Source organism: Myotis myotis, unplaced genomic scaffold (genome assembly GCF_014108235.1).
Source record: "Myotis myotis isolate mMyoMyo1 unplaced genomic scaffold, mMyoMyo1.p scaffold_m19_p_5, whole genome shotgun sequence".
In the NCBI taxonomy this organism is placed as follows: Eukaryota; Metazoa; Chordata; class Mammalia; order Chiroptera; family Vespertilionidae; genus Myotis; species Myotis myotis.
The window spans coordinates 69337186-69361709 of NW_023416357.1; the positions used below are offsets into that span (position 1 = coordinate 69337186).

The 24524-nt window shown below is 42.9% G+C and overlaps 1 protein-coding gene across 8 annotated transcripts in view; it reads right to left on the bottom strand.

Annotated features, from left to right (window-relative positions):
- Nucleotides 1-3047: 3047 nt before the first annotated feature.
- Nucleotides 3048-24524, bottom strand: part of SEMA6A (semaphorin 6A) — a 130685-nt gene continuing 109208 nt past the window's right edge. For 7 of the 8 annotated variants that reach the window (XM_036309094.1, XM_036309093.1, XM_036309095.1 and 4 more), the window contains one exon: nt 3048-6208. In XM_036309094.1, the coding sequence (XP_036164987.1) occupies nt 5013-6208 (1196 nt within the window). In that variant the 3' untranslated portion in view covers nt 3048-5012. The remainder of the gene's footprint in view (nt 6209-24524) is intronic. The other variant, XM_036309092.1, reaches the window with a different exon arrangement.

Genomic DNA, 24524 nt, shown 5'->3' on the forward strand with positions numbered 1-24524 from the left:
GGTGTGGGGAAGGGGTAAGAGACAGATGAATTGTCTTCAGAAGGGCTGTTCTACCACCAGGTTTAGGATTGTGGGCACATCCCTTCACTCAGAGGACCTCAGCTTCCTCATATTTTATTTATTTTTAAAAAATATATTTTTCATTGATTTCAGAGAGGAAGGGAGAGGGAGATAGAAACATCAATGATGAGAATCATTGATCAGCTGCCTCCTGAACACCTCCTACTGGGGATCGAGCTGGCAATGCAGGCATGCGTCCTGGCCTGAAACCGAACCATGATCTCCTGGTTCATAGGTCGATGCTCAACCACTGAGCCACACCAGTCGGGCAGCTTCCTCATTTTTTAAAAGAAAGGATTAGAGTAACTTTGGTCATTCTCTGTTTTACATTTGGGTGTAAGTAGACAGGGCAAACCTTTCAGTTATAGGGACAAGATCTTTCTGGCAAAAGGGGGTTCCTAAAGAATCTTATGTTGGATGGGGAGTTTTCACTTGTGTCCTCTAATAGCTTGGCATGCCATTGGCACATCACCCAGCAGCCTGCAGTCTCTACCTGGACCAATCCATTTTTCACATTGCTGCCAGGTAGCTTTCTAAAGCACAAACATATGTGTTTGCTGCTTCATACACTCCAGAGATGCTCCACTGCCCATCAGCCAAAATCCTAGCACAGGTAACCAGGCCCCTCCTGGTCTTGGCACCGACCCCCTTTCCCAGCCTTGTCCCACAGGCACTCTCAGGCCCTGTTCAAAGCCAGCCAGAACTTTCATTTCCCAAACACAGCACACTTGGTGCTTTTGCACAAGTGATCCCTTCTACGGGGGCTAGCTGTCCAGAGAACTCATTCTATAAGAACCAGCTCAACGGCAGCCTCGTGACCCAAACTTCTGGGCCACTTCCTCCCAAAGGCAATTACAGAGGCACATCAATCTGTCCTCATACAGGAGGAAGAAGGAGCCATATCCTAACCCAGTGGTTGGCAAACTCATTAGTCAACAGAGCCAAATATCAACAGTACAAGGATTGAAATTTCTGTTGAGAGCCAAATTTTTTAAACTTAAACTATATAGGTAGGTACATTATTATTAACTTAATTAGGGTACTCTTAAGGCTTAGGAAGAGCCACACTCAAGGGGCCAAAGAGCCGCATGTGACTCGAGAGCCGCAGTTTGCCGACCACGGTCTAATCCATTTTGTGCCTGACAGTGCCTGGCCCTATGGGTGGGATTTCAGAATCTCAATTGGAAATGACTTATCAAAGGCGACTAGATTACTACAGGTGTGAACTGAGGCCCCACCCCAAAGCTTTCCACACTCAAACTGACCTAAAACATTAAAAAAATTAGTTCAGAAGGTCAAAAGTAAACTATTGTAGCTGAGGACTTATTTAAATAACTTTTAAAAATATCCCAGAGGGGAAAACCTGACCTAGGTATTTCATAATGCTATTCTGCAAAGTAGAAATCAGGTGCTGCATCCCAGATTACTTCCAACAGTGTCTTCTGGGTTACAAGAGATAAATGCTAACAAGGAGTGAAATCTGGCACCTTCCACCTTATTAATATGTAAAAAGGCTGAAGTCACATCTGTGCAAGGATCTATTTTTAGTGGACTCTACATACTAAAATCCTAGCTTTGATCTCTTAAACTATCAAGCCTACCATAAATGTTTGATGATGAACAAGCCCATAAAAAGAAAATGCATAAAATGAATAGAAGGAGTCAGTGCGTGCTCTGCCTTTTAATTACCGGTGGCTTCTGTACAATCCTGCTCCAGGCTGGGTGCAGGCAGAGAAAACACATCAACAATTTTTTTTTTTTTCGGAAGGGGGAAGGGTATGGGTACTGCAAACAAATAGGTCTAACTGCATTGTTACTCATGCATTGGAAGCCAAATAGAGATGAAGGAAAGAGTGGACTGCTACCCCAAAAGTGTGAAATTTAAAAAGGGGAAAATTAAGAGATAAATAAAAGCATTCAGGACACAAAGGATAATGAACAGTCTTGTTTTATTACTTTAAAGTAATAAAGAGCCTTTTTGCTTGCTTTTTTGTTTTTTTCCCCTTTTTTCTTTTCTTTTTTACAACATACATTAAGTTGTGAATCAGATGTTAAGGGATGTGGAGATGGAAGGAAAGTTGGTGACATCACAATATTTTTACAACTTTACAACAAATATAAATCTGAGTTTGTTGCATCTACCAGTGTCTAGCAAGGGTGGAAAGCAAAGGCACACTCAGGTTTATGGACCCTCCCCCCACACGGGGTGGGGGAAAAAAGAAAAGGCGGAAAAATACTCAAATGCAGAAGACCAGCTCAATACACGTAGGCATTCTAGGGTCAACACTGCAAGTGATGAGTTGTGGGAAGTAGGGGTGTGGGTTGGAATTTTGACACAGGTCTCCATAACACAGCTGAGGCAATGACGTCCACACATGGGGATGAGAGGGTGGGCACTGCCCCGTCAATACTCTTGGGAGTCAAGCTTGGGGAAGAAGGGAGCAGGGTAATATACACCCATCACTTTCCTAAGCTCCGCATTTCTAAAGAAAATCTAACGGATAAACCAATATCTAGGTTTCTATCTAAAAAAGACTTCATGGTTTCAGGGTAGAGTTCACAGAATGTGAGCATTGACTCCACTAACAGAACAAAAATATAAGGACACAAAAACAACAAGGATTACTCCAAACAACAGCAAAATGGCAAGAGATGTTTGGGACAAAAGGTTGGGTGGGCAACCTTGCCACACACCTAGGTCTCTCTCTGATTATGGAGGCATCTCGTTTTTACCAGCCAACTTGAAATTGCCCCAAATTGTCGTTTTAGAAAGTTTTTCTTTAAAGACAAAACTAACCCCAGATCAAACAGGAAATAAAAAGACAAAGAGACCACAAAATATGTTTAACTGTTTAAAAACAACAACCAGAAATGCTCACGGTTTACAGTCTGTTGACAAGTCTTTTGTTCATGGTAAACAAAAGTCCCTTCGGTGTGCTTGCGCTAATGAAAACCAAGGGGAAAAACACCCACCCGCCCCACCCCCTACAAACCATAACAACAAAAAGGTAAAGAAATTAAAAAAAAATTAAAAATCTTTTGCCCCAGTCAAGGTTTTTGCAGCATCCATTGTAGTTGGCCTTGCACTCGGAGTTACTCATTAATCACAGCAGGGACCAGCCTGCCTGCATCTATTTCCATGTTATTTCTTTGTGTGCATCGCTTGCATGCGCTGAGCACAGGGCCTGGAGACTCCTCCCAGATGCCTGCCCAACTGCACACGGCGTGTTCTCCGGCCAGTGAACCTGGCAGAAATAAAGACTGGGACTTTAGTCCTTTTTCTGCTGGCAAATGAGGGTATTACCATGTTGAAATGATCTGAGAATCTAAGGGAAGCGGGGAGCTCTAGAGGGAGAAGGGATTTGCCACCCACAACACTAGGGTCCATGTTTATCAACATGGCCAAAGGGTGGTTGGAGTTGGCACGACTAGAAGGAAGTGTGAACTGGAGGGTGTGTGCGCCCAGCTTTCCCAGGCTGTGAGAGTCTAAGCATCACCACTGCATTCTTCTTCTATCTGCTGGACAGCTAACCCTCCAGAGGACTGGAGTGGGGTGAGGCAAGGGCTAAATAAATATCTGTGTTTCAAAAGGAGGGAAAAGTTTATCATAAGTGACAGTTTACAAGTGTACACAACTCAGGGTGTAAGGCACAAATTTACATGTGGAAAACAGGCTATTCACAGATGTAACCCCATGAAAAACCTGTGTGATCAAACCATTAATTTATGTAAGATAGCAGCCAGCGTATTAATTAGTTCACACCGTTTGTAGATTTTGTTTGCTGTCTCACATGCAAGGCGAAATGAGATGGCATATCACAAGCTGGTGCCTTCGCAAGAAAGTAGGAACCACTGACAAAGCCATGTTGGCAGCAATGAGACATGGCTGTGCCATTCTAGAAGTTCCTCTCCTGGTTGCTTTAGAAGTTAGGATCTGGAAGGACTTTTAAACCGATTACATTTTTGCATGTTATAGCACAGAGATTTCACCAGCAAATTAACTGGCAGATTTAAATAAATACTCCCCTCTTAACTTTCTCCTTCAGCTAGAGATCAGACAGTCCAAACACAAAGCTCAGATTCCAGCTCCAACTTATTTACTCAGTGAATTTATTGTAAAAATAAAGAAACTCAAATTATTCCAGTTAATGGATTTCACGTTAAATAGTGTAACTTCAAGGGGCTTTCTGAAGAGCTGTTCATAGGGTGGTGTGTGGAAGAGTCCATTCCTTAAGGAAAAACAAAGGGTGAACAATAAATAAAGTTACTTGCGTTAACGGTCACGTTATTTCATTAAAAGAGAGGAGCAGAAATCTATGACATAGTTGCCCAACATGGCATTAACCTGCTAGAACAGAAAGCTGTAACACTGGTGGGCATTTCACAGTATCTGCGCATAGTAAACTTCTGCCATTGTTAAAAGTCTGAGTTAGAATTATCAATGAATTCCTTTGTCTTTTTAACTTGCGTGATTTAAAAAAAAAAAAAAAATCTATTTGTGTTTTGCAAGTTGGAACGCTAGCCTACTTTGGCAGCGCCCTGTGCAGTCACGGACAAAATCCTGCAATTGCTGTTCACCTCTGTGTGACTGTGTGAGTGTCTGTGTGTGAGTGTGTGTGTGTCTCTCTCTGTGTCCGTGCACACATGTGCACACGTGTGGGGGGTGGGTGGGTATGTGCTTTTGGCTCATGTTTGTGATGATAATTTAAGTCTTTCGTGAGTACGACCTGTAGCGGGGAGTGGGGGGAGAGTGAAGGAAGAGAATGGAGGTGAGTCCCGCGTTGCAAACCTTCACCAAACCACGTGGGCCACTTGGCGAGTCCCCCCCGAATCCCAGGGGCCCAGCGTCCGGGCGCTGCGCGGCCGTCTTGGTCTGGTGTGCACTCAGGCAGCGGAGAACCGTGCGGGCGCAGCGCGCCTCGCCTTTCCTGACACCTGACCATCCCCTGGGATTATGTACACGCATCGTTGGGCTTCATGGAGGTGGAAAGGGGGGCAAAGGTAGGTTTGGGGGGTACGTCTGGCTTTAGCGAGGGGGTGCGCTTCAGCCCCGACCTGGTCAATGAATTGTAGGCGTTGAGGCTGGGCTGCCTCGAAACAGTCACTGCCGGACCCGCCGTCTGGGAGCCGTGCACCTGGATGGAGTCCACCCGCTGCGGGGCGGGGGGCGGGTTGTCTCCCCGGCCAAAGCTCTGGTTTCTGGAGAGGTGCGAGGAATTGGAGGAGTTAGTATTGTTTCTTTTGAGAGTGGTGGCCTGGTGGCTTCTGGTGAGCGAGTTCGTGGGGTAGCTCCTCTTATAGTCAAGCCCGTAGGAGGAGGAGTGGTGCATCTCCAGCCGCTTGCTCAGGCCGCTCTGCGACAGGGAGGCTCCCGGGGGGCCCAGGGAGGCCTCCCGCTGGGGCACCTTGGGGGGCAGGCTGTCCAGGTTCTCCACTAGGTTCACCCCGTGGTTGGGACTCTTGCTGCTGAGATGTTCCTTGATGGTCTTATACTCCAGGGTGGCCGCCTGGTCCTCCAGGGCCAGCTGGGCCACCTCGCTCATTTTGGGCTGGTCCACGTACTCGTGCTGGTAGCCCTGCTGCGTGATGGGCAGGACCACCACGCTGGGGATGTGGCTGGGGGAGGCCCGGAGGGGCAGGTCCGTGGGGATCACGGGGGAGCCCATGGGAGGCATGTCCTTCGTGCAGGCGTTGATGAGGTTCTGGTTTCTCTCCCACTCGCGGCTGCCGCGGCTGGGCTTGCGCTTCTGCTGCAGCGTCGGCGTGGACTCGGGGGTGGGCAGCGCCGCCAGGTCGAGGTGGTGCTGGTCGGCCTTGATGAGCATCTTGGCCGTGCTGCCGGGCGCGGCGAGCTTGCCGTTGTGCATGAGCGGCGTGAGGATGGCCTCCGGCTTCGGCTCTTTGGACTGGGTGTCCCCGAAGAGGCCGCTGAGCTTGGTGACGCTGCTCATGGAGCCCCTGCGCGAGTGGCTGAGCTCCTCCTTGCGCTGCGCCGAGGACCCGTCCTTGCGCCGGTGATCGCACACGCAATAGACCACGATGCCGGAGAACACGGCCCCCATGACAAACGCCAGGATGACCGCGATGGCCAGGAGGGTGACAGGAACGAGCTGGTCCTGGCCTTTGAGGTAACTCTCGCGAATCACTCCTGCAATAGACATGGCACGTGGCGTTAGGAAAGGAAAGGACACCGCGAAGCTGACTTGTGTGAGGCAGTCACCCTGTTAATGAATAACAGTAATAAGTGACAATAGCACCTCAGCATAACTCGTCTTCCAGGCGCAGCTGCCAAACATTAACTAATTAACCCTTCCCCCAAGGCGCCCCCCCCCCCCCCCCCGCATGTAAATAGACTGTTGCCTTTGTGTTCTGAAAAGTGCTTCTTCTCCCTCTCAAGTACTCCCTCTTTCTACTTGGCTTCACTCCGTGGAATATGGCAGTTTTGTCTTTTCCAAAATTCAGCCCTTTCCCCCTCTTCATCTTTTCTCAATCTTCCCCTCATAGAAGGGGGACAAGAGAGATATTTTGAGTCAGGGGTAGAGGCAACAATTCCACCCACGGTAAACGAACAAACTACACAATACTTCAGGCTTCCAGAGTGTTTTCTGATGACTTCCTGGTGGGCATGAGGGCCTCTATCTGGAGAAAAGCTACATATATTTGTCTTTCAAGCAACTGGAGGAAAGCGTGTCATTTACAGTGAAAGAAAATAGCTAAAGCCCACAGATTACAAATGTGTGCTGATTTTGCATCACCCCTTCAAACAAACAAACAAAAACCCCCACGCACACCCAAATTCAGGTAAATATGCTGAATATTTGAGTTAAGCTCTTGCCTTACTTGAACTAAAAGGATGGTTAGAAAAGGAGAGGGGCCACTTGGGGCCCTGAAGTGGGTTTGAGAAGTGTCATGTCTCATTATGACGGCCGGAGTTTGCTGTCACGGTGAGATTCTTCAGCAGAGCTAATCTCTTCCATTTAATAAAAGTTATGTCACTATACCCGTCAGTAATCTTACACAACACTAACCAAGACTCTGTGTTTCTGACGAAAGTTGCTATCCCTGTTCCTACTTAATAAGCCACCAAACAGAGCGATTCTAATCAAATGCAAACACTGAAGCTCTTATTATTTAATGCCAAGTGAGAATACACATCACCATCGTCAGATCTTAAGTGCTTGATGTGGTAGCTAAAAAATAAAACCTCAAATACTTCAATTCCTGCCTCTGGAGAGTGAAAGAACATGAATACATTACAGGCGCCGCTCGCTCCACTCCGGCTGAGGAAATGTAAACATTGTTCCTATTATGGAAACTGATAGTAAGACCGAAAATGTACCTTTCCTGGTCCCAGGAGACACATTTTTCATCTACTAAATCAACTCTTTCTGGAATATGTTTAATGTATTTTCCTGGCAGATATCAGTGGCACAGAATTAGAATGAAATGAAATAAAAATCTCCACTGTTTCCCAAACCCACAGCATGCAACCATTACACTTCTGCTGAAATGCTTTGTTATGTCACAGCTGGGACCGTGAAGAAACGCAGCTTTGTTTTGGGGCTTTTCTGTTAAAATATTTTGATTAGCGGAGTGATGGTTTTAAAACTCAGAAACCTTAGCCTGAGATGATATGTTCTCTTTTCTTCCTAAACCGTCCTCCTCTCAATTTTGACATCACAGTTGGTTGCTGTGGAAATGATGGTCCAGTGACAAGGGTTGTGACTTCAGGTGAGGAATACATAGAAGCAGCAAATATCTCTTGCGGAAGATTCCGAGATTAAACAAATGCCTTGGTAACGAAGGGCAGGGGCGGCAATGCACCCCAGGGAAAGTGTATGTAAGATGATAAGACACTGAATAATTTCCAAATGTGACACTGTTCAAATACTTCTAGATGTAGCTTCACGAAGTTTTAAGGGGTAGAAACGGAGAAGCAAAAAGCCAGCAGGAAATTCAGCTCTTCCTCACATCTTTTATGTTGTGGAGCTCCCTGAACAGTGGGGTGTCTCTGAGTTTAAATATGTTTTAATACCTAGCCACCAAGGATCTGTGCTAATGAAAATTTCTTCCTTAAATTTGCATTTCCTTGTTGTAATGCTAAAACAGCACTGCTTTTCTTCCCATTTTGATTGTGTATGGGGTTCTATGGAACATCATTTCTAACCACTTACATATAATGCTACAAGAATAAAATGGACTTAAGTTCCCTCATGGACTTGCCCCCTCATGGATGGGGGCACCAGATAAATTTTTTTTTCATTAAAGGGTATTTTATGAATCCCTTTCAGGCAAGCATATCTATGGGGGCTGTGTTTTCCCATTAAATGCATACTCATAACTGGTAGCTACCTACAGTTGCCTTTGGAATGAATATTACAATTTAAATTGCCCTCTCAGCTGAAGAGGAACATGAAAAGAATAAGGCTAGAGCAGTCCATCTTTTTCATTCATTGTTTAATTGGGAACACTGCAAAAGTTTCAAGTTTGTTATTGCTTCTTTACTTTCAGCTCCCACTCTTCCTTTCATATCTGAAGGTCCACTTCTATCTTAGACTCGTGGAAACCACTTGTTCTTTCACTGGGAAAAACTTTTTTGAGCGAGTGATTTGGGTTCAGGTTTTTGGTTGTTAACAAATCAAGTAGGGTCTGACCTTTGAGAAAAATGATGTGTCAGACACTTTCCCCCGTGTCTTGTTTTGTTATGAAAATAGTGCCCTTAAAAACCTTTCTGTATCTCTTCAGCTTTGATATCTACCATGAAGCAGGTGGCTTCCCTCATCTGTTTGTGCAAATTCAGAAACTCCATGCCAAAGTTAGAAACAGAGATTAAGTTGAAAGTGCAGTCAAAAGTTAAAAGTTATTTTTGGAAAATGCCTTCTAAATGTGAAGCTTTTTGCCTATATCATGAAAAGGGGCAAAGGGGCATTCATGGAAATGATTAAATCATCTCCGTGCCATTGGAATCTTAGGCCTCTGCTTACTGCTGGGTGACCTCTAGCGAGTGACTTAACGTCTCTGGCCTCAGTTTTTTCATCTGTAATGTGGGGTTAGCACACCTAACTTTAATGCCTTAGTGGGTTGTTGCAAGATTCAAATGAAATAATGAATCAGAAAGAGCTTAGATGCGACAGTTTGCTGGACAAATCTAAAAGGCAAGCCACCAAAGAGAAGTGGTGGGTTAGTACCTCACCAACGGCTCAAGGCCAACAGTCACAGGCCGCTCCATTTGGTTTCATTTGCTATGGATCTCATGGGGAAGAGGGCAGGCATGTTCTTCCAGCCCCAAACCTTGTGCTGTCCAAATGTTGCCAAAGGATGATATGTTGAGACAACCTAAGAAAACACTGCCTATTGGTGCTGAATTTTGAAATAAGTGAAACAACAAAAGTGGGCAATGTTCAGCAAAATAGTGATTACAGTTAGATTCCTTGAGGACAGGGACTGAATTTTATATGGATGTACCACCCTCACCATTCCCAGGGCTCTTAGGCATGTAATAAAGGATTATTAAATAAATGGGTTTGCAGTGCATTGTCGAGACATTTTAAAGTGGACTTCTACACTTGGTGGGTCATCTTTGGAGTGACTATAACCTTGCTTCTTAAGTCACAAAAACATATCTCCAATCATGTAACAGAATATAATCATACTGGCATCCATTAGACAAAAGAAATCTATAAAGCTGCTCAGTATTTGTTCAAAATAATGACATAAACTATTTTAAAAATGAAAAGAAAATTCATTCTGGGATAATTCTAAGAGATGAGGGTAAATGGGTTATTTGTAACAACTGAGTGTTCAGATAGAAGAACTGAATAATTCGAAACAAATTCATCTGTGCAACCATCACGGGGCAGCCCCGAGGAAGTGGAAGGACCTTTGTATGGTGGGTGGTAGACTCCCTCCCCAAAGAGGGACCCATCGGAGTTGGCTTCTATACCAGCCCCTGGGTTTTTTATGCTCTCCAGCTGAAAATGGGACATTAGTAATGAAAACATTTTCTGAAAAATCCTTTGCATTGATTCATTAACCACAAGCTATTTCTCACCAGTCATGAGGTGCTAAATGGTTTATTCTTTCCACCTTCCTACTGCAGGAAGCAAGGCACACAATGGCTTCCCGATTTCTCTGAAATCATGCCTAAATTGGCAGAACTGAGAAAGAATAGAATCTCCACTGTTGTGTTTTTTTTCCTGAGGCGAGAGAGTTTTGAGATGCTGGAAGAAGGTCTCAGAGGAGCAGTTAAAGGGCTTTAGAGGTTGAAGTGATGAAAAGATTATGAACAGCCCCGCCCTCCAGGCCCTGCAATATGTAACTCAAAATAAGAACAATTATAAGCTGTAAAATAAGAGGCATCTAGCACAGTTCTGATTTTTCCTGTGATGACCATGTCTATGCATTTTGAAATTTCAAACATCAAATTCTTTAAAAATGGCTTTTGGCAGCCCTGCTTGCAGGTTCTCTACAACTTCCTGGCCTGCTCGGGAAGCACAGCACCAGGCTCTGAACAGTCACCTCAGGGAAGGTGCACTCCTAACTCGGGACGGATTGTGATGTTATTGGTGCCTTTACTGTCACTCTTCTGGTATAATCAGGTTTCGACTCCAAGCATCTTTGGAACTGTCTCCAGCAAACATTTGCTGAGCATGGATTAAGGCACTGTGCTAGGTGCTGGGGAGACAAAAGGTGAAGGAGACACAACCCCGTGATCCAGGAGGGGAGAAGGAGGCAGGTGCTCACACTGTAACTACATCCAAAGTGTGAAAGTATCATGAGATACATCGCTTCTACTTCAACATGGGCAAAGGCTTTATGTAGGAGGTGGCATTCGAGCTAAGTCTTAAGAATGCATAGGATGTCATCCCGGCGGGGTGGTTCAGTTGGGTGGAGTGTCGTCCCATACATCAAGAGTTGTGGATTCGATTCCTGGTTAGGGCACATACCTAGGTTGTGGATTTCAATCTCCAGTCCAGCCCATAGGAGAGGCAACTGATAGGTGTTTCTCTCACTCCTCTCTCTCTCTGTCTATCTTTCTCTCGATCTCTCCCTTCCTCTCTCTCTAAGACCAATGAACATACCCTCAGGTGAGGATTAAAAAAAATGCATAGGTTGTCAGCTGAAGAGAGAGCAATAAGAACAAGGCATGGAGGGAAAAGAGGAATGCTGTGCTCATTAGTGGCAGAAGGTCTCAATCCCTTCTGGTCTCTTCTGCCCTAGGTAACCAGAACTGTGCTATGCTGTGATTCTCCTGGGCTTTCGCACAGGCTGCTCTCTGTCTGGAATATCCTTGCTCACCTTCCCCAAATCCCTCAGACTAGGTCCGCTCTTCCTCCAACAAGTGTCCTGAACTCTTCACTTCTCAATCCTAAAATCGTAACTCTATGCTACTTGCTTTATGTTTGTTTTTCTCACCTAGGCTGCTCTAGGAGTGAGAGATTTACCACTGAGTCCCAGGCATAAAAGTGCTCAGTAAATATCTGTTAAATAAGTAGTTTAAGTGAATGAGTATTTGCAGAGGGAAAATAAGAGAACTGAACACCATTTGGAAGCAGGCTGTGAAAGCCTTGAGTAACTAAAAAAGATATTTAGAAGACATGCCAGTTTTGGAAGGAAAGTTCTCGGTTAATTTGCCTGCAATTTCAAGGGTCTCCTTTCTAGCTTGAATCCATTATTGAAAAACTGGCTTCAGAGAGTCAATACCTTTGCATTAAAAGCACAGCTAGTCTACCCGAATCTATTACTACTATTTTAAAAATTAAAATGGTCTTCAACTATACTTATCCCTTGCATACGACAGAAATAGGTGTAAATGTTATCTGTCCTTTCAAAAAATGAAGCAAAACAAACAAAAACCCCCCACATAAAATCTATTGCATCTACTACGCTAAACACCAGAAAAGAGCCCATCCATCTGTCCCCAATTACCTGGCTAAGTTTATGAGACCTAGGTAGCCAGTACCTCGAAATGGTTAAGTGCATACGCTCCCCTCAGTGTTCATGGGACGGCCTGATTCAGAGCTGCTGTGATATGATGGATGTGTCTGTCTCCATAGTGAAGTGATTAATAGGCATCTGTGTAAATCGGACCTGGTAGCCACAAAGACAACAAAGCCTCTCTGTGTCCTTTAGAAAAATCTGCAAAGGCAGAGAGGAGGATGGACATTTCCTCCACTGCGAGCCAGAGTGGGTTTCCGTGTTGGGTCTGCGAGCTCAGAAAGATGGCAAAACACCAAGGAAAGCCCTGGGGTAGGATCCCCTAAAAATAGACTCTTGATTCTGCTTTATAGTAAGGCAAACCTACAATTTCCTTGAAATCCTCATAACAACTTGGTTGAATGGAATCTAACAACCCAGTTTTTCTTGTTTGAAAATCTTATTGCAACAAAATGCCAGGCTTACAGTCCTGCAAGGCGGTATGAATGAACTAACCCTGGGCCAAGCATCATGGCCACTAACCACAGAGGGCCCGCTGTAATCCCCATTAAGGAGAGAAGAAAATACATAGGGAGACAGTTCAGCCTCAAAGCCACACCCCGCCAATGCTGATGACCACACTGAAAGCGCAGTGGGAGCTCTCTGTGGTTATCTGGGCAGGAAGCAGCCTTCTTCTTGTCTTACGGGATAATGTGAACCAGATGGCTTAGGAATAAACTGAAACTCCAGCAGCCATGGAAATGGGCTCAGGGTTTTATAACTCAAACTTTCCCTTTCCTTTTATTTTTGATATTTTTCCCCCTCTGTGCCAACAGGAGGCTGAAGATTAGATGCTGGGAGGGGTCATGGTCTTCAAGATGATCAAGTTAATGACTGACCATGCCAACGTAAAAGCAGCTTTCTGGCTGCTTAATAACCTCAGCTCAGAAGCTGTTTTTTAAATAATTTACATACTGCAATAGTGCTTACTGTGTGGTTGACTGCGGATGGACCCGCTTCCAGTTCTATCACCTTTGAAACGGATGCATTTTGTTGTTGTTGGGAGGCCATCACAGGAAGAATGAGCATGAAACTCATTTGACTTCATGTTTTTTAGGGGAGAAACAGCTTCATTTCCCGCTCTGTGCCAACAGGAGTGCTCAGTTCACGGTTCCTCCTCCGCTCCAGTGTTTTAGGTTTGGCGCTGCTGATGGGTGTGCTACCCCCAGAGCTGGGACTGAGGCTGGACAGGGAGTCATGATAAGTTAACTTTAAAAGCCAGGTCCTGGGATGTTGGTCTGTGGTGACATGTGTTGGAACTGTCACTGTTTTTGTAAAGGTAACAGTTATTTCAGATGGGCAAAGTTTTAGTAATATTTGTATGGCTTATTTCCCTTCTTTTAGAGGTTTTCTTTCTAATAACACTGGAAACCCAACATCTAACTCATTTCTGAAACCAGACAAAGCATTTCTATTGTCCAGCTTCCGGGTCCCATCTTTTTCCTTTGCTCTCTCACATGGCATCAAAGCTACAAAATGGGGCAGAGGATATCCTTAAAAATTGTGAAATTCAGGCATTCTTTGTATAATTTTCAGGCTTTCTTTTGTGTTTTTCCTTTACAAAGCAAAGATAAAATAAATATGAGGAAACAGATCTGTGGAAAATCCTAAAACTGACAGCTTAAACTTTCTAGAGATATAGTTCTTAGGACCTAGGTCATAGATGAGGCTGAGTGTTAATGGTTTAGAACATAAACTTTGAGGTCACAAAGACCTGGGTTTAAGTCTTGGCTCTATAACTAACTAGCTGCGTGACCTTGGGTAAGTTACTGGATCTCTCTAAGTCCCAGTAGTGTTGGCTATGAGATAAGTGTTGTTGGAAGGATTAAATAGATTAAGTAAATGAATGCATCTAAAGCACTTGGTGTTGGCAGGACACGTGTTAATGCTCAATTAATAATGTAAGGGAAGTGTTTCTAGAATTTGTGACACATTAACTTGCCTTTGACAGGGTCCAAGATAGACTATTTTAATGCAACACTTTGGGAGGGTTCATGTTAGCCAAGAGTGGAAAATAAGGATTTAAAAATACAGCAAAATCTTGGAGAGTGACTGTAAATAAGAAAGATAGTCCATAGCAACTGGGAAATTGTTCTAAATCTTGGATACTCAGCATCAGCATCACCTGTAACTTGCTAGAACACAATTTCCTAGGTCCTACCCAGAGGTAGAATCTCTGGGGTTGGGATTCAGAAATTTGTGTTTTAACAAGGCCTCCAGATGACTCTTACGTTCACAAAAGCTTGAGAAACACGGACATGAATAGTATTCCAGAAAATGCATCTACATCTTTAGCTTTAAAGTCCAACCTCACACACCACTCAGGCAGTATATAAGCAGATTTTACATGAACAAATGCAGCCTTGCTTGGTGTTGAAAGTATGAATCTTTGGTGGTTCTCATGTATGACAATTTCTTCACTGTGGTTACCTTATTCCGGTAAAGAACACAAAAATTGATGTGGTTGTATTGGAAAGGCAAATCCCTAACACCGCCCCTTGGTACCTGACAAAAGCTTGACATACAGCCTAAAATACTGTGCCACTACTCCTGTAACAGAGCCCAAAGCTGCTGGGAAAATGCCTGTGGTCTCTTTATCTGTCCCAGCATGGAGACTTGGAGGGAAATTTTGGCTGCTCCCCAACTCTGTCACAGGGGCCATCAGCGAGGTCCTAAACTAGATCAGCCCCGTCAGGACTGGGTCCCAGGGAGAGAAGCAGCAGAATCCCACTATTGAATAAACCAACCTTCTTTACAGGCCTGCACCTCATCACCTCGAAATCAACTCCACTCAACAACACACAGCCATCAAACAACATTTCTCCCTATCTTTGCACAATCGGGCAAGAGAATAAGAAACTCAGAAAGATTATTTTTCTTTATATTTCTGGATCGAAGGAGGGACCTGAGTTCATGGTTCATTCCCCACATTAAGGTCCTGCTTTATAATAATAAAAATGCCTAGCAAAACAGTGCACTCATCGGAGCTCAGTGCCTACAGATCTGCTGAGTTGAACTGAATCTGCAAATCCATAGAATTATATAAGACATTTTAAATTACATTAAATTTCTGCTGTGTGCTTTTAAATCACAGAGTGCAAGACCCATCAGCACTTAGGGTATATTTATTACCTCAACAAATGTCAGATGATTGTGTCCAGTGTTATCTATTATTTATGAATAACAAGAAGCTGTAAGACTAGAAATGACAAGCTTTAATATGTCCAAAAGGTTAGGCATAATGCGGTTTGCTGCCCTATAAATTTCTTGACATCATTTTCCCTCCTAATAAAGCACTGTCAGTGGTGACTACACTGAATTTCCATTATTTCTATGCAGTTCATCATGACTGCCCTGTCTTCAGTGAAGACGTGTAATTGCAGGCACATCTTGGAAAAAGAATGCGTCCTTTAAAGAAATATGAAATTTAAAAATAATTGGAGTGGGAAATTCCTATTATCCCATTAAAAATGAATCTTTTTACAAGGACAGTTTTCAGGCTGTAGACTACCAAGAGCTGAAGAAATATTAATTAAGGATGACAAACCTTCACATTGCTCATAATGAGTTTCCTGACACCGATTAAGATCCCATCTACTGTGCATCCAATATTTTTGAATATCTTCAACTACACCTCATGAGCTTACTTCAGGACCCCTCAGCGATTTAAGGTGCAGGGGAATTGACAACTGACGCGGTTCACGTGGATCCTGCCAGGCCTTAAGCACAGCCCCTTGGCTTTGCAGGACTTTCCCTATTACTTGCACAGCCTGTACTATCTCCCTGAGACCCGCACAAGAACACAGCTCCTCTGTCCTCTTTCTCTCTGTGGCAACTGCATGAATTATGTATTCTGAGCGACTCTTGCAGCTTCCGAGGCCATTCTCATGTATAATGTCAAGACAAGAGAAAATGTCCTTAGGAAATGTCCTGGTTTCCGCTATTTTGCCTTGTTAGACTCCTTTGCCTATGGAGCAGGGAGGTGTGCAAAGTAAGACTTGTAACAAACCTTTTTTTTTTTTTTTTAAACTCTAGGAAGTGAGGCTATCAGAAAGTTTTATTACAGAGCTAATGTTATTTTTCCATTATTATACATGATTCTGAATACAAATGACTTCACAGTTTTACTGTTAGGACAAAACAAATGTTAGATGAACACAGTGCAGTTGAACCAGTTAAAGAGCAAATTTTTAACTACACCAGATGTTCAGTTAATAAGATCGTGCCTAACCTCGTCCCTGTAGTCCTTGAAAGTTCCATTAGGCTGTCAGAAAACTTTGTCATCGTGGTGTGTGTTTGTGCATAAGATGGGAGAGGATGGAAATAAAGAGCTTTTTCAGGAAAAGGGAGGGAAGGGGCGAAGTGAATTCAAGTCAGTGGTGATATGGCTTGAAAAGGTGGCTGTGGAGTAAAGGTAAAAAGCACCTCTAGAAGGTGAATTGATTTTTTAAAAATACCCTAAAGTTTAAGTTGCTGATTTTAAAAGAAAAAATTCCAGTCACCATAATCATAATTTAAGTCCATTTTTTAAAAAAAGAAAAATGGTTGTTAGGTGAAAATAGGTTTAATTAGTTATCTCTAGAAAGAAAATTTAAATACCAGTGTGCAGATTCAGCTAGACAGGGAGATGAAACCATTTTCTACATGGCTGACCACTTATTTTCTCTTTTACCCTTTCCACAATAATCTCATCAAGACCTTAGAGAAATTCAGCAAGTTGTCAAGAGGACACAAGATTAATTAGATCAAATCAGCGTCTCTGCCCCAGCTGCTGGAAGAACAATGTCAGCCTCTACATGGGCTTCTAGTCCTCGTCCCTCCTCCCAGCACACAGTCACAGGGAAATCCCCACGTCATCTGTTTGAAAGCCTAGCTCCTGACCTCAGAATATCATTCTCCCCAGTTTTTCAGAGAAAAGTCAGAGACTGCCAATAAATTCCTTTCCCAGTAGGTGACAAAGAACTATTAATATGGAAAAAATAAATGGTGGCACCCTGGATTATATTACCATTACTTTCTCAGTCTCCTTGGTTTCAGAATCTGTTCTGGATGAAAAGTCCGCCATTGGCCGTGCACCCCAGTGCTTTAAAGTGACAGGGAAGCCCACGGGAAGCTTGCTGCAGCTTTCCCTAGCACAGAGCTTTGAGCTTGGCCAGAGCTCTCCTGGGAAAATGCCAGTGATGTGCAGACCCCTCAGATCCAAAGCTGAAGCAAAATTTCATGTCCCACATTTATTGTGTATATGCAATCAATATCCTAGAGCCTCATGAAATGGAATCATCAATTCAATGACTATCTGTCACCTATCAGTCTCTGGCTCTCTGTCTTTCCCTCTCTCCTTCCTCCTTTTGTCCCCTTCTTTCCATCCATCTACCTTCCTATCCCCCACTGCCTACAGATAAAGCCAGGACCCCTTAGCACGGTGCTCCGTACTATCATTTCAACCTCAGTTCCCATTCTGGCCCTCTGTATACTTCATCATGTTCATCATAGCATGCTACTTGCCTCTTTATCATTATTCTCTGTGCTTTAATAGCTTTGTGTCTTGGTCATGTTACTTATTTAACTGGGCATGTCCTTTCCCCTTTTCCCTCAAAACTTTGCAAGACCTTACCTCAGTGATGGCGAACCTATGACACGCGTGTCAGAGGTGACACGCGAACTCATTATTTTGGTTGATTTTTCTTTGTTAAATGGCATTTAAATATATAAAATAAATATAAGTCTTTGTTTTACTATGGTTGCAAATATCAAAAAATTTCTATATGTGACATGGCACCAGAGTTAAGTTAGGGTTTTCCAAAATGCTGACACGCCGAGCTCAAAAGGTTCGCCATCACTGCCTTACCTAGTCCTCAACTTGCAATGAGCTGCACCTCCATTTATCCTCTCTCAGCCCTGGCCGGCCCTTCTTTCCTTTAATTCCTTTACTCTCAGACTTCACTCTGCCTCATTGGCTAACCAGGAGGTCACACGTGTGTATCCCCTGCTACACTGTAAGCTTCCTGGGTGCAGGGCTTATGTGTTGACTTCAGATCAGTGTCCACTGTAACACTCAGCATAAGGCTTATATACAGCACAGACTTGTTGGATGTCTGCTGAGTGTATGAAGAAAGAAATGAAGGAAGGATGCTGTTTTGCTTTTCTTTAAGTGTTATTGTCACTATTATTAAATTATTATTTTGTAGTGCCTTTTGGATTCCAGTTCATCCCCTTCAGAGCCATGGAAATGAGAAATGGAAAAACAGAACAGCCACACAAAGAAGGAAAAAAAGATGAATAATATAATAGTTGGTTAAAACCTGAGGTTAAATAAAATTAGAAAGAACTAAAAGTTTTAACCATGCCTTTGTTTAGGAATGGTTTGATTTCTGACCCTCCCTTACTTAAAACTGGCATTTGAAAGCCTACTTTCAGTGATAATTAAGTTATTATATTTCAAACACATAACTTTTAGTGAAAAATTAAATATTTTTCACAGAATTAAATTTTTACTTTAATTCCTCTTATATGGGTTATTCTAAGGGTTAAAGAGCAAGTGTAATCTAGAGATTAGCTCATATTCTCACTGAATAAGTTAACAGAAACCTCTTCAATAGGATTGCCAGGCAGCAACTACATATAAAACACCTGGTTAAATGTCCACTTCAGACAAACAATCATATTTTAGTATAAGTATGTCCCATTTAATATGTGGGACATACTTACACTAAAAAATTATTCACGGTTTACTAAGATTCACATTTAACTGGGCAGTCTGTATTTTACTTAGCAACCCTACTCTCCTACCCCCAAGTAATGTGCTTCTAATGATTCTTACAAATATTCTTTAGACCCACTCTAAACTTTTGGAGACTAAAATAGTTTAACAGATAGTAATACAAATAATACTAAACCTTTATGGGCCAGGTATAGCATAATTTACAAATGAAAGAAAATCCTAATGAACTGAATTTCAAGAACTGTATTTTATTTTTTCATTATCAGCAACAATAGCCACTTAGATACCAAATTTCTTGTGAACTTTGAAGGATACCTTTCCTCTAACCCTCAAGAACAGAAATAAATGAACTCTAATTCAAAAGGGTTGTTGGAACAATCGCCATCGATTTCCCATCTTGGTATCCTGGGCCCTAAGCACGCATTCTCCTAACTGGTTCAGCTAATGGTCAAATTGTTGGGTGGGAGTCCAGCTCCTTGCCCTTCCCACTAGGTAGCCCTTCTCATCAGGCAGATCGCTTTCTCTGAATTCTCTAAGACTGTCCTGTTCAACCATCACGTTTAGAAATGGCCGTGATACGAAGTTTTACTTAAAAAAGCTATGCACACTATCATGGGCTTAGGTGTGTGTGTGTGTGTGTGTGTGTGTGTGTGTGTGTGTGTGTGTTTAAATATATTTTATTGATTTTTTACAGAGATAAAGAGAAAGGGATAGAGAGTTAGAAACATTGATGAGAAACATCGATCAGTTGCCTCCTGCACACCCCCTACTGGGGATGTGCCTGCAACCAAGGTACATGCCCTTGACCGGAATCGAACCTGGGACCCTTCAGTCCGCAGGCCGGCGCTCTATCCACTGAGCCAAACCAGTTAAAGCTGTGTGTGTTTTTAATTCAAGTTCAGACTGTTAAAAAAAAAAAGGCCTGCGTTTGCCAGCATTTCTACAGCAATTTTAAATATGAACCCTATCCCAAACACCCATCACTTTCTTCTTCCTGTCAAGTGATATATGACGGTTATAATACTGGTGCTACAGGGAAGGACTAAAGAGAAGGGACTGAAAAATGGTTTCCAAGCCGTGTGTCCTTGATGTGTTTGGCCAAGTTGTCTAATATCTTTTTTTAAAATCTGCTGTGCACAGGTTTGCCTTGTTCACAAAGACAGTGGTGGTCGTAAAAGCTTTTTGGTGCATTTCCTAGTCTGTGTGTGCTTCATCCGTCTGGCGGGTTGATAGTTCTTGGACAGGAACTATGTCTATCCCTAGTATGGCCTCTACCTCCTTACTGGCATCCAATGCTGTGCTGTGGAGCCAGTAATACATTTTGTCTGAGAAGCTTCAGAAAACATTTTTTTGTTGTTATTGTGATCGCACTGAAGAAATGGCAGAGAAAATCGGATCCAAGTGAAGGAGTCAGGAAAAGAAGGGAAGCTTATGTTCCTTCCTTTATTACTGTCATTAGCAGTAGTTTGCTCTGCACAGAAAATTACCTACACATGACTTGATGGGAGCTAAGAAATCACTTTCCTCATCGGGAGAACTGGGATGCTTTAAAATCCCCAACCCATAAGATTTCAAACATTGGAGTTTGTTAACATGGAAGAGCGATCAGGGCTAGGTTCTATTATCAAATATACTCACTTAAAGCTGGGTTTCTAAGCTTGCTAATGAGGAAAGCTGGGCTCTAATGGTCTGGGACTCAGAATAGGTAAAGTTTGAATGAGAAAAGGGAAAGAAGGGTCAAGTGTAGGTTATTGCCAGGCCAAGGGAGGCACTGTAATACAGGAGCCCTTCCAGATGTGGGGAAAGTAGCCCAAGCGCTAAAGGTAAACTCGCCCCCAGGCCACAGTTTGGGTAACAGCTAGCTGTAGTCTACACTTGGCTGCTCACTGCTGTCTGGAGAAAAATCTCACCAGATGCTTAACAAGCCTAGAATGACTTTTTTTTTTTTTTTTTTTAGTTTAAATTCATTTTACTCTAAATTCCTCCTTGACCAAACTTTTCATTGCCAATCACAAAAGCTTAGTAGTTGGAGGAGAAATCGGAAGAGCACTAGATAATGTAATTGGAACATTTAGAGCCCAGCAACAGAAGGTAGAGCGATTATTAAATTTTGTTCTTCCAAATGCCAGAAGCAAAGTTTTGGTGGTAGTTTAATCCTTGGTGGAGTCTTTTAACTACTGTAGGCCAGAGTTACCCAAATCTGAGTCATTCAGCTACCAATACTCCAATTTTAGTGCTACCAATGACTCTCATGGACTATATTAATTACTTGTTATTTACTTAATATTTTCTTTAAATTGCCTTTAGAATGTATTTCAAATGGAAACTTTATATCATTACCAGACATGGGGAAAAGTGTCACTTTTCATAGATAAAAGGTGGCTATAATAAAATCCACTGAAAGCAAAACAATGTTAATTCAAGCTCCAAGTCACAGCCCACAACCTAAAGCCAATTCTTTCTTGTCAAAAGAGATAGGAGCAAGTTTAGGGACTTGTTAATGATAAAGCACCAAACTCAGACTTTTCCTTGAAATCACCAATAAGATGCGAAGAGAAATGAAAGTGGTGTGGCTTTCCACCACATGATTCTTGAAAGCCACGATGCCCCAAGCCCCCTAACGCATCTTCTGTAAGGTGTTGCGTGTCTGACCTGGAGGCAGTGCTACTCTGGGCTAAGGTGCCTCTGAGGAATAAATAATCGACTATAAAGAGGATTGTTACCAAGCCCTGTGATTTATAAAATTCCATTCAGGATTGTTATGGAGTGTGTATAATATACTCATTATCCTCTATAGACCTTATGAATCTTACCAGGCTATTATTTCCCGGACTAAATATTGCTTATACAAATAGCTCGTACATTGATTAGAATATATTCAACATTTACTGTACATTTTAGTTTGAATTATTCATTTGATTTCTTGTTTAAATTCTGTTTGTATATCTTTTCCATGTCTATAGCAAGCATATCTTGACTAAATGTGATAATGTGATAACATTTCACTTTAAAGATTTCCCAAAATAAATAAGCATACTGCAATTCTGGCATTTCCAATCAAATGGGCACATCGTATAGATCGACTATGTCATCTATTTTCTGAGAGCTCACAAGAACTCTATAAAATAAAGTCTGAAGTAGGAGATTTTCTTCTGTTTCTAATTCATTCTTGCATCCCAATGGTCAGCATTTATATTTTACATTTATGCTACACAGCTCTCTAGGCACATCTGTACATGGCTAATTTCCTCCCATATCTTGTAGTCTTCTTGGAAATCAGGTTTTATGGTATTGTTACTTTTGGTCAGAAACAAGAAGCACAAGAGTGACTATTAATCCTCAGTATTGCTTACCCTAAGAAAAGAAACTTTTATTTTATTGTTTTTGCTGTGGGAAGGGTTGGTGGTGAGGGGAGACAAGCCAGATCTAAAAATACACTGGATTTTCTTTCTTATTTACATGTAATTAGAGCCCCTTTGTAACTACTGATCACTACCTCAATCGTTATAGGAAGAATAAATATAATATATACTTTTAAATGTGGCAAAACTAAGAAGGAAGTAGCCAGGGCTGCATCTAATTTATCAACTTGGTGATTAAAGGGCTGGCTTTAGAGGCTCCAGACATCTAGGGACCCAGAGATAAAACAGAGCAGTTGGCTGTGTTTTTACTAATGAATCCAGGGCTTGAAAGATATCAGGCAATTTTAAAGAAAAGCAGCAAGGACAAGAGACATTAGACAAGGCCAGTAGGGTAATGAAGGGCAAGGCCAGTTACTGAGCGAGAAAATTACTTCATTTTCTGTGATGATGCTTCTGTGTGCTTTGCAGGTCTCTTCTCACGCTTTGTTAATATGACTAGATATTCAGACAACATCCGAGTGCTACTCACAGCAGAGAAGGAAAGAGCCTTGGAACATTCCACAGAGGGGCAGAGGGCTTGGGTCTATTATTTGGAAAGAGGGAGGCTAAGAACAATGGCAGCAGAAGGGGTTAGATTGCAAGGCCGGGAACGGTGCTTTAACAGAATGCGAGGGACGCACAGGATTAACTCAACACGAAAGACACAGCAAGGAAAAGAAAGAAAAGGCAAGCAAACATACTCTGGAAATGCAGACTTGTTTGGAGGAGGAGGTGGGTCAGAGCATGGGACTAGCCGTGGTGGCCAGCATGTCTGCAGGGCAGAGCCGTGGTCTAGTCTGCTCACCGGTGTGTTTTTTTTCCAGTGGCCAACATAAAAAGGGCATTGGACATTTGACTCTTCAGCTAGCGGGTCAGCGGACACATTTTCTGCTTAGTGGGGGAAATGTGCAGCATTTTAGAAACAATTCCAGAGTATATTTAGCTCCTAAAGCTGGCGCGTACAAATGTCACATTCCCATGAGACAATCGACCCAGTGAAGAGAGCACCTGCCAGAGGCCCTCGGAAAACCCAGGAAACTCTCGCATCCCAGGAGATGCTGCACACACGGATGTGACGTCATTGAGGCATCCACGCCAGGGAATGAAAAGGGAAGCAGCCAGGGGATTACAGATTGGGTCAAGTTAAGGAACGTCATAATGAGTCAGAAAAGAAACAAGACTTTTCCAACAGAGTAACGCCACCACCAAGTCACAACACACAGTGCTTGGCAAAAGAAAACAAAAGATCAAAAGAAATCATGATCATTCAACAAAAACGAGTCAGAGCAAAAATGGAAATTAAAATCATAAAAATCATGGTAAAAGGAACATCAAAGCTACATCTTCCAAAATTTTCTGCACAGCATCTCATTGTCTTTGCCCCACCAAATACACAGTTGTCAAAAATCGAATTTGACAGGGCAAGGCAAGGAGTTAATGGCACAAGAACAGTGATCATGTTAAACACCCATGCAGTCACACCTCTGCCACCATTGTTTGACAAGTTGTAGACTGCTTCCAGCTTTGTCAATATTCACAATAAGACCCAAGAGAATGAACAAGGCAGAATTTTAAAATGATGTCAAAGTGTTAATTGGACTCTTTGATAACCTCCATCCCTTGGGGGGAGTTAATAATTGGAGAAAATTCAAGCCACAGGTCTCGGGTGAAGTGAAGAGAACAATTTTGTAACCAACAGCTAGATTATTTGGTCGACATATTTAATGCTTTACTGGAAAGGCTGTTTGGTTTTTTAGAAAGTCGCAGTGGGCAAACACAAAGTGTTTTTTTTCTGAGTTGTCTCTTCTTGAGAACCCAGCCAAGACGAATACATCTGCGGTCTGGAGCCACACATAACAAATCATGGCACATGCTGGGGCTTGTGGCCTGTGTGATAGTCTGGCCCTTCACGGATCAGCCTGGTGCTTTCTTGGAAGGGGAAGGGCAAGGATCCCTCCAACTTAAAGAGGCCGCTGAGACAAAAGCCACTTAAAAAAGATTTGGGGCAGGGAACAGCAATAAGAAGTTACAGAAGAAGAATAAAATTGATTAAGGGCAAGTTAACAAGTTAAAAGGGCTACATCTTCACAGGTTGGCTTGGCATGTAGAGAAGCAGCATGCAGGGCACTCTCAGCAGATGAGATGCAAAAAGGATGGAAATTTCGCGTGCAAGTCTGCCTGGGAAACCTCCTTTCCAAGTGCACGGGAATAGGTACACAGAAAACCCCGAGGGAGGACATGATGGGGACTGCCCTCACTGCGGCTGGTCTGCCCTCGAGACTCCAACCCCTGCTTGGGTGAGACTCTTGAAAACATATAGGAGTCAACAATTCTGAATGGGGGGGAAACAGCTCGCAACATAACCG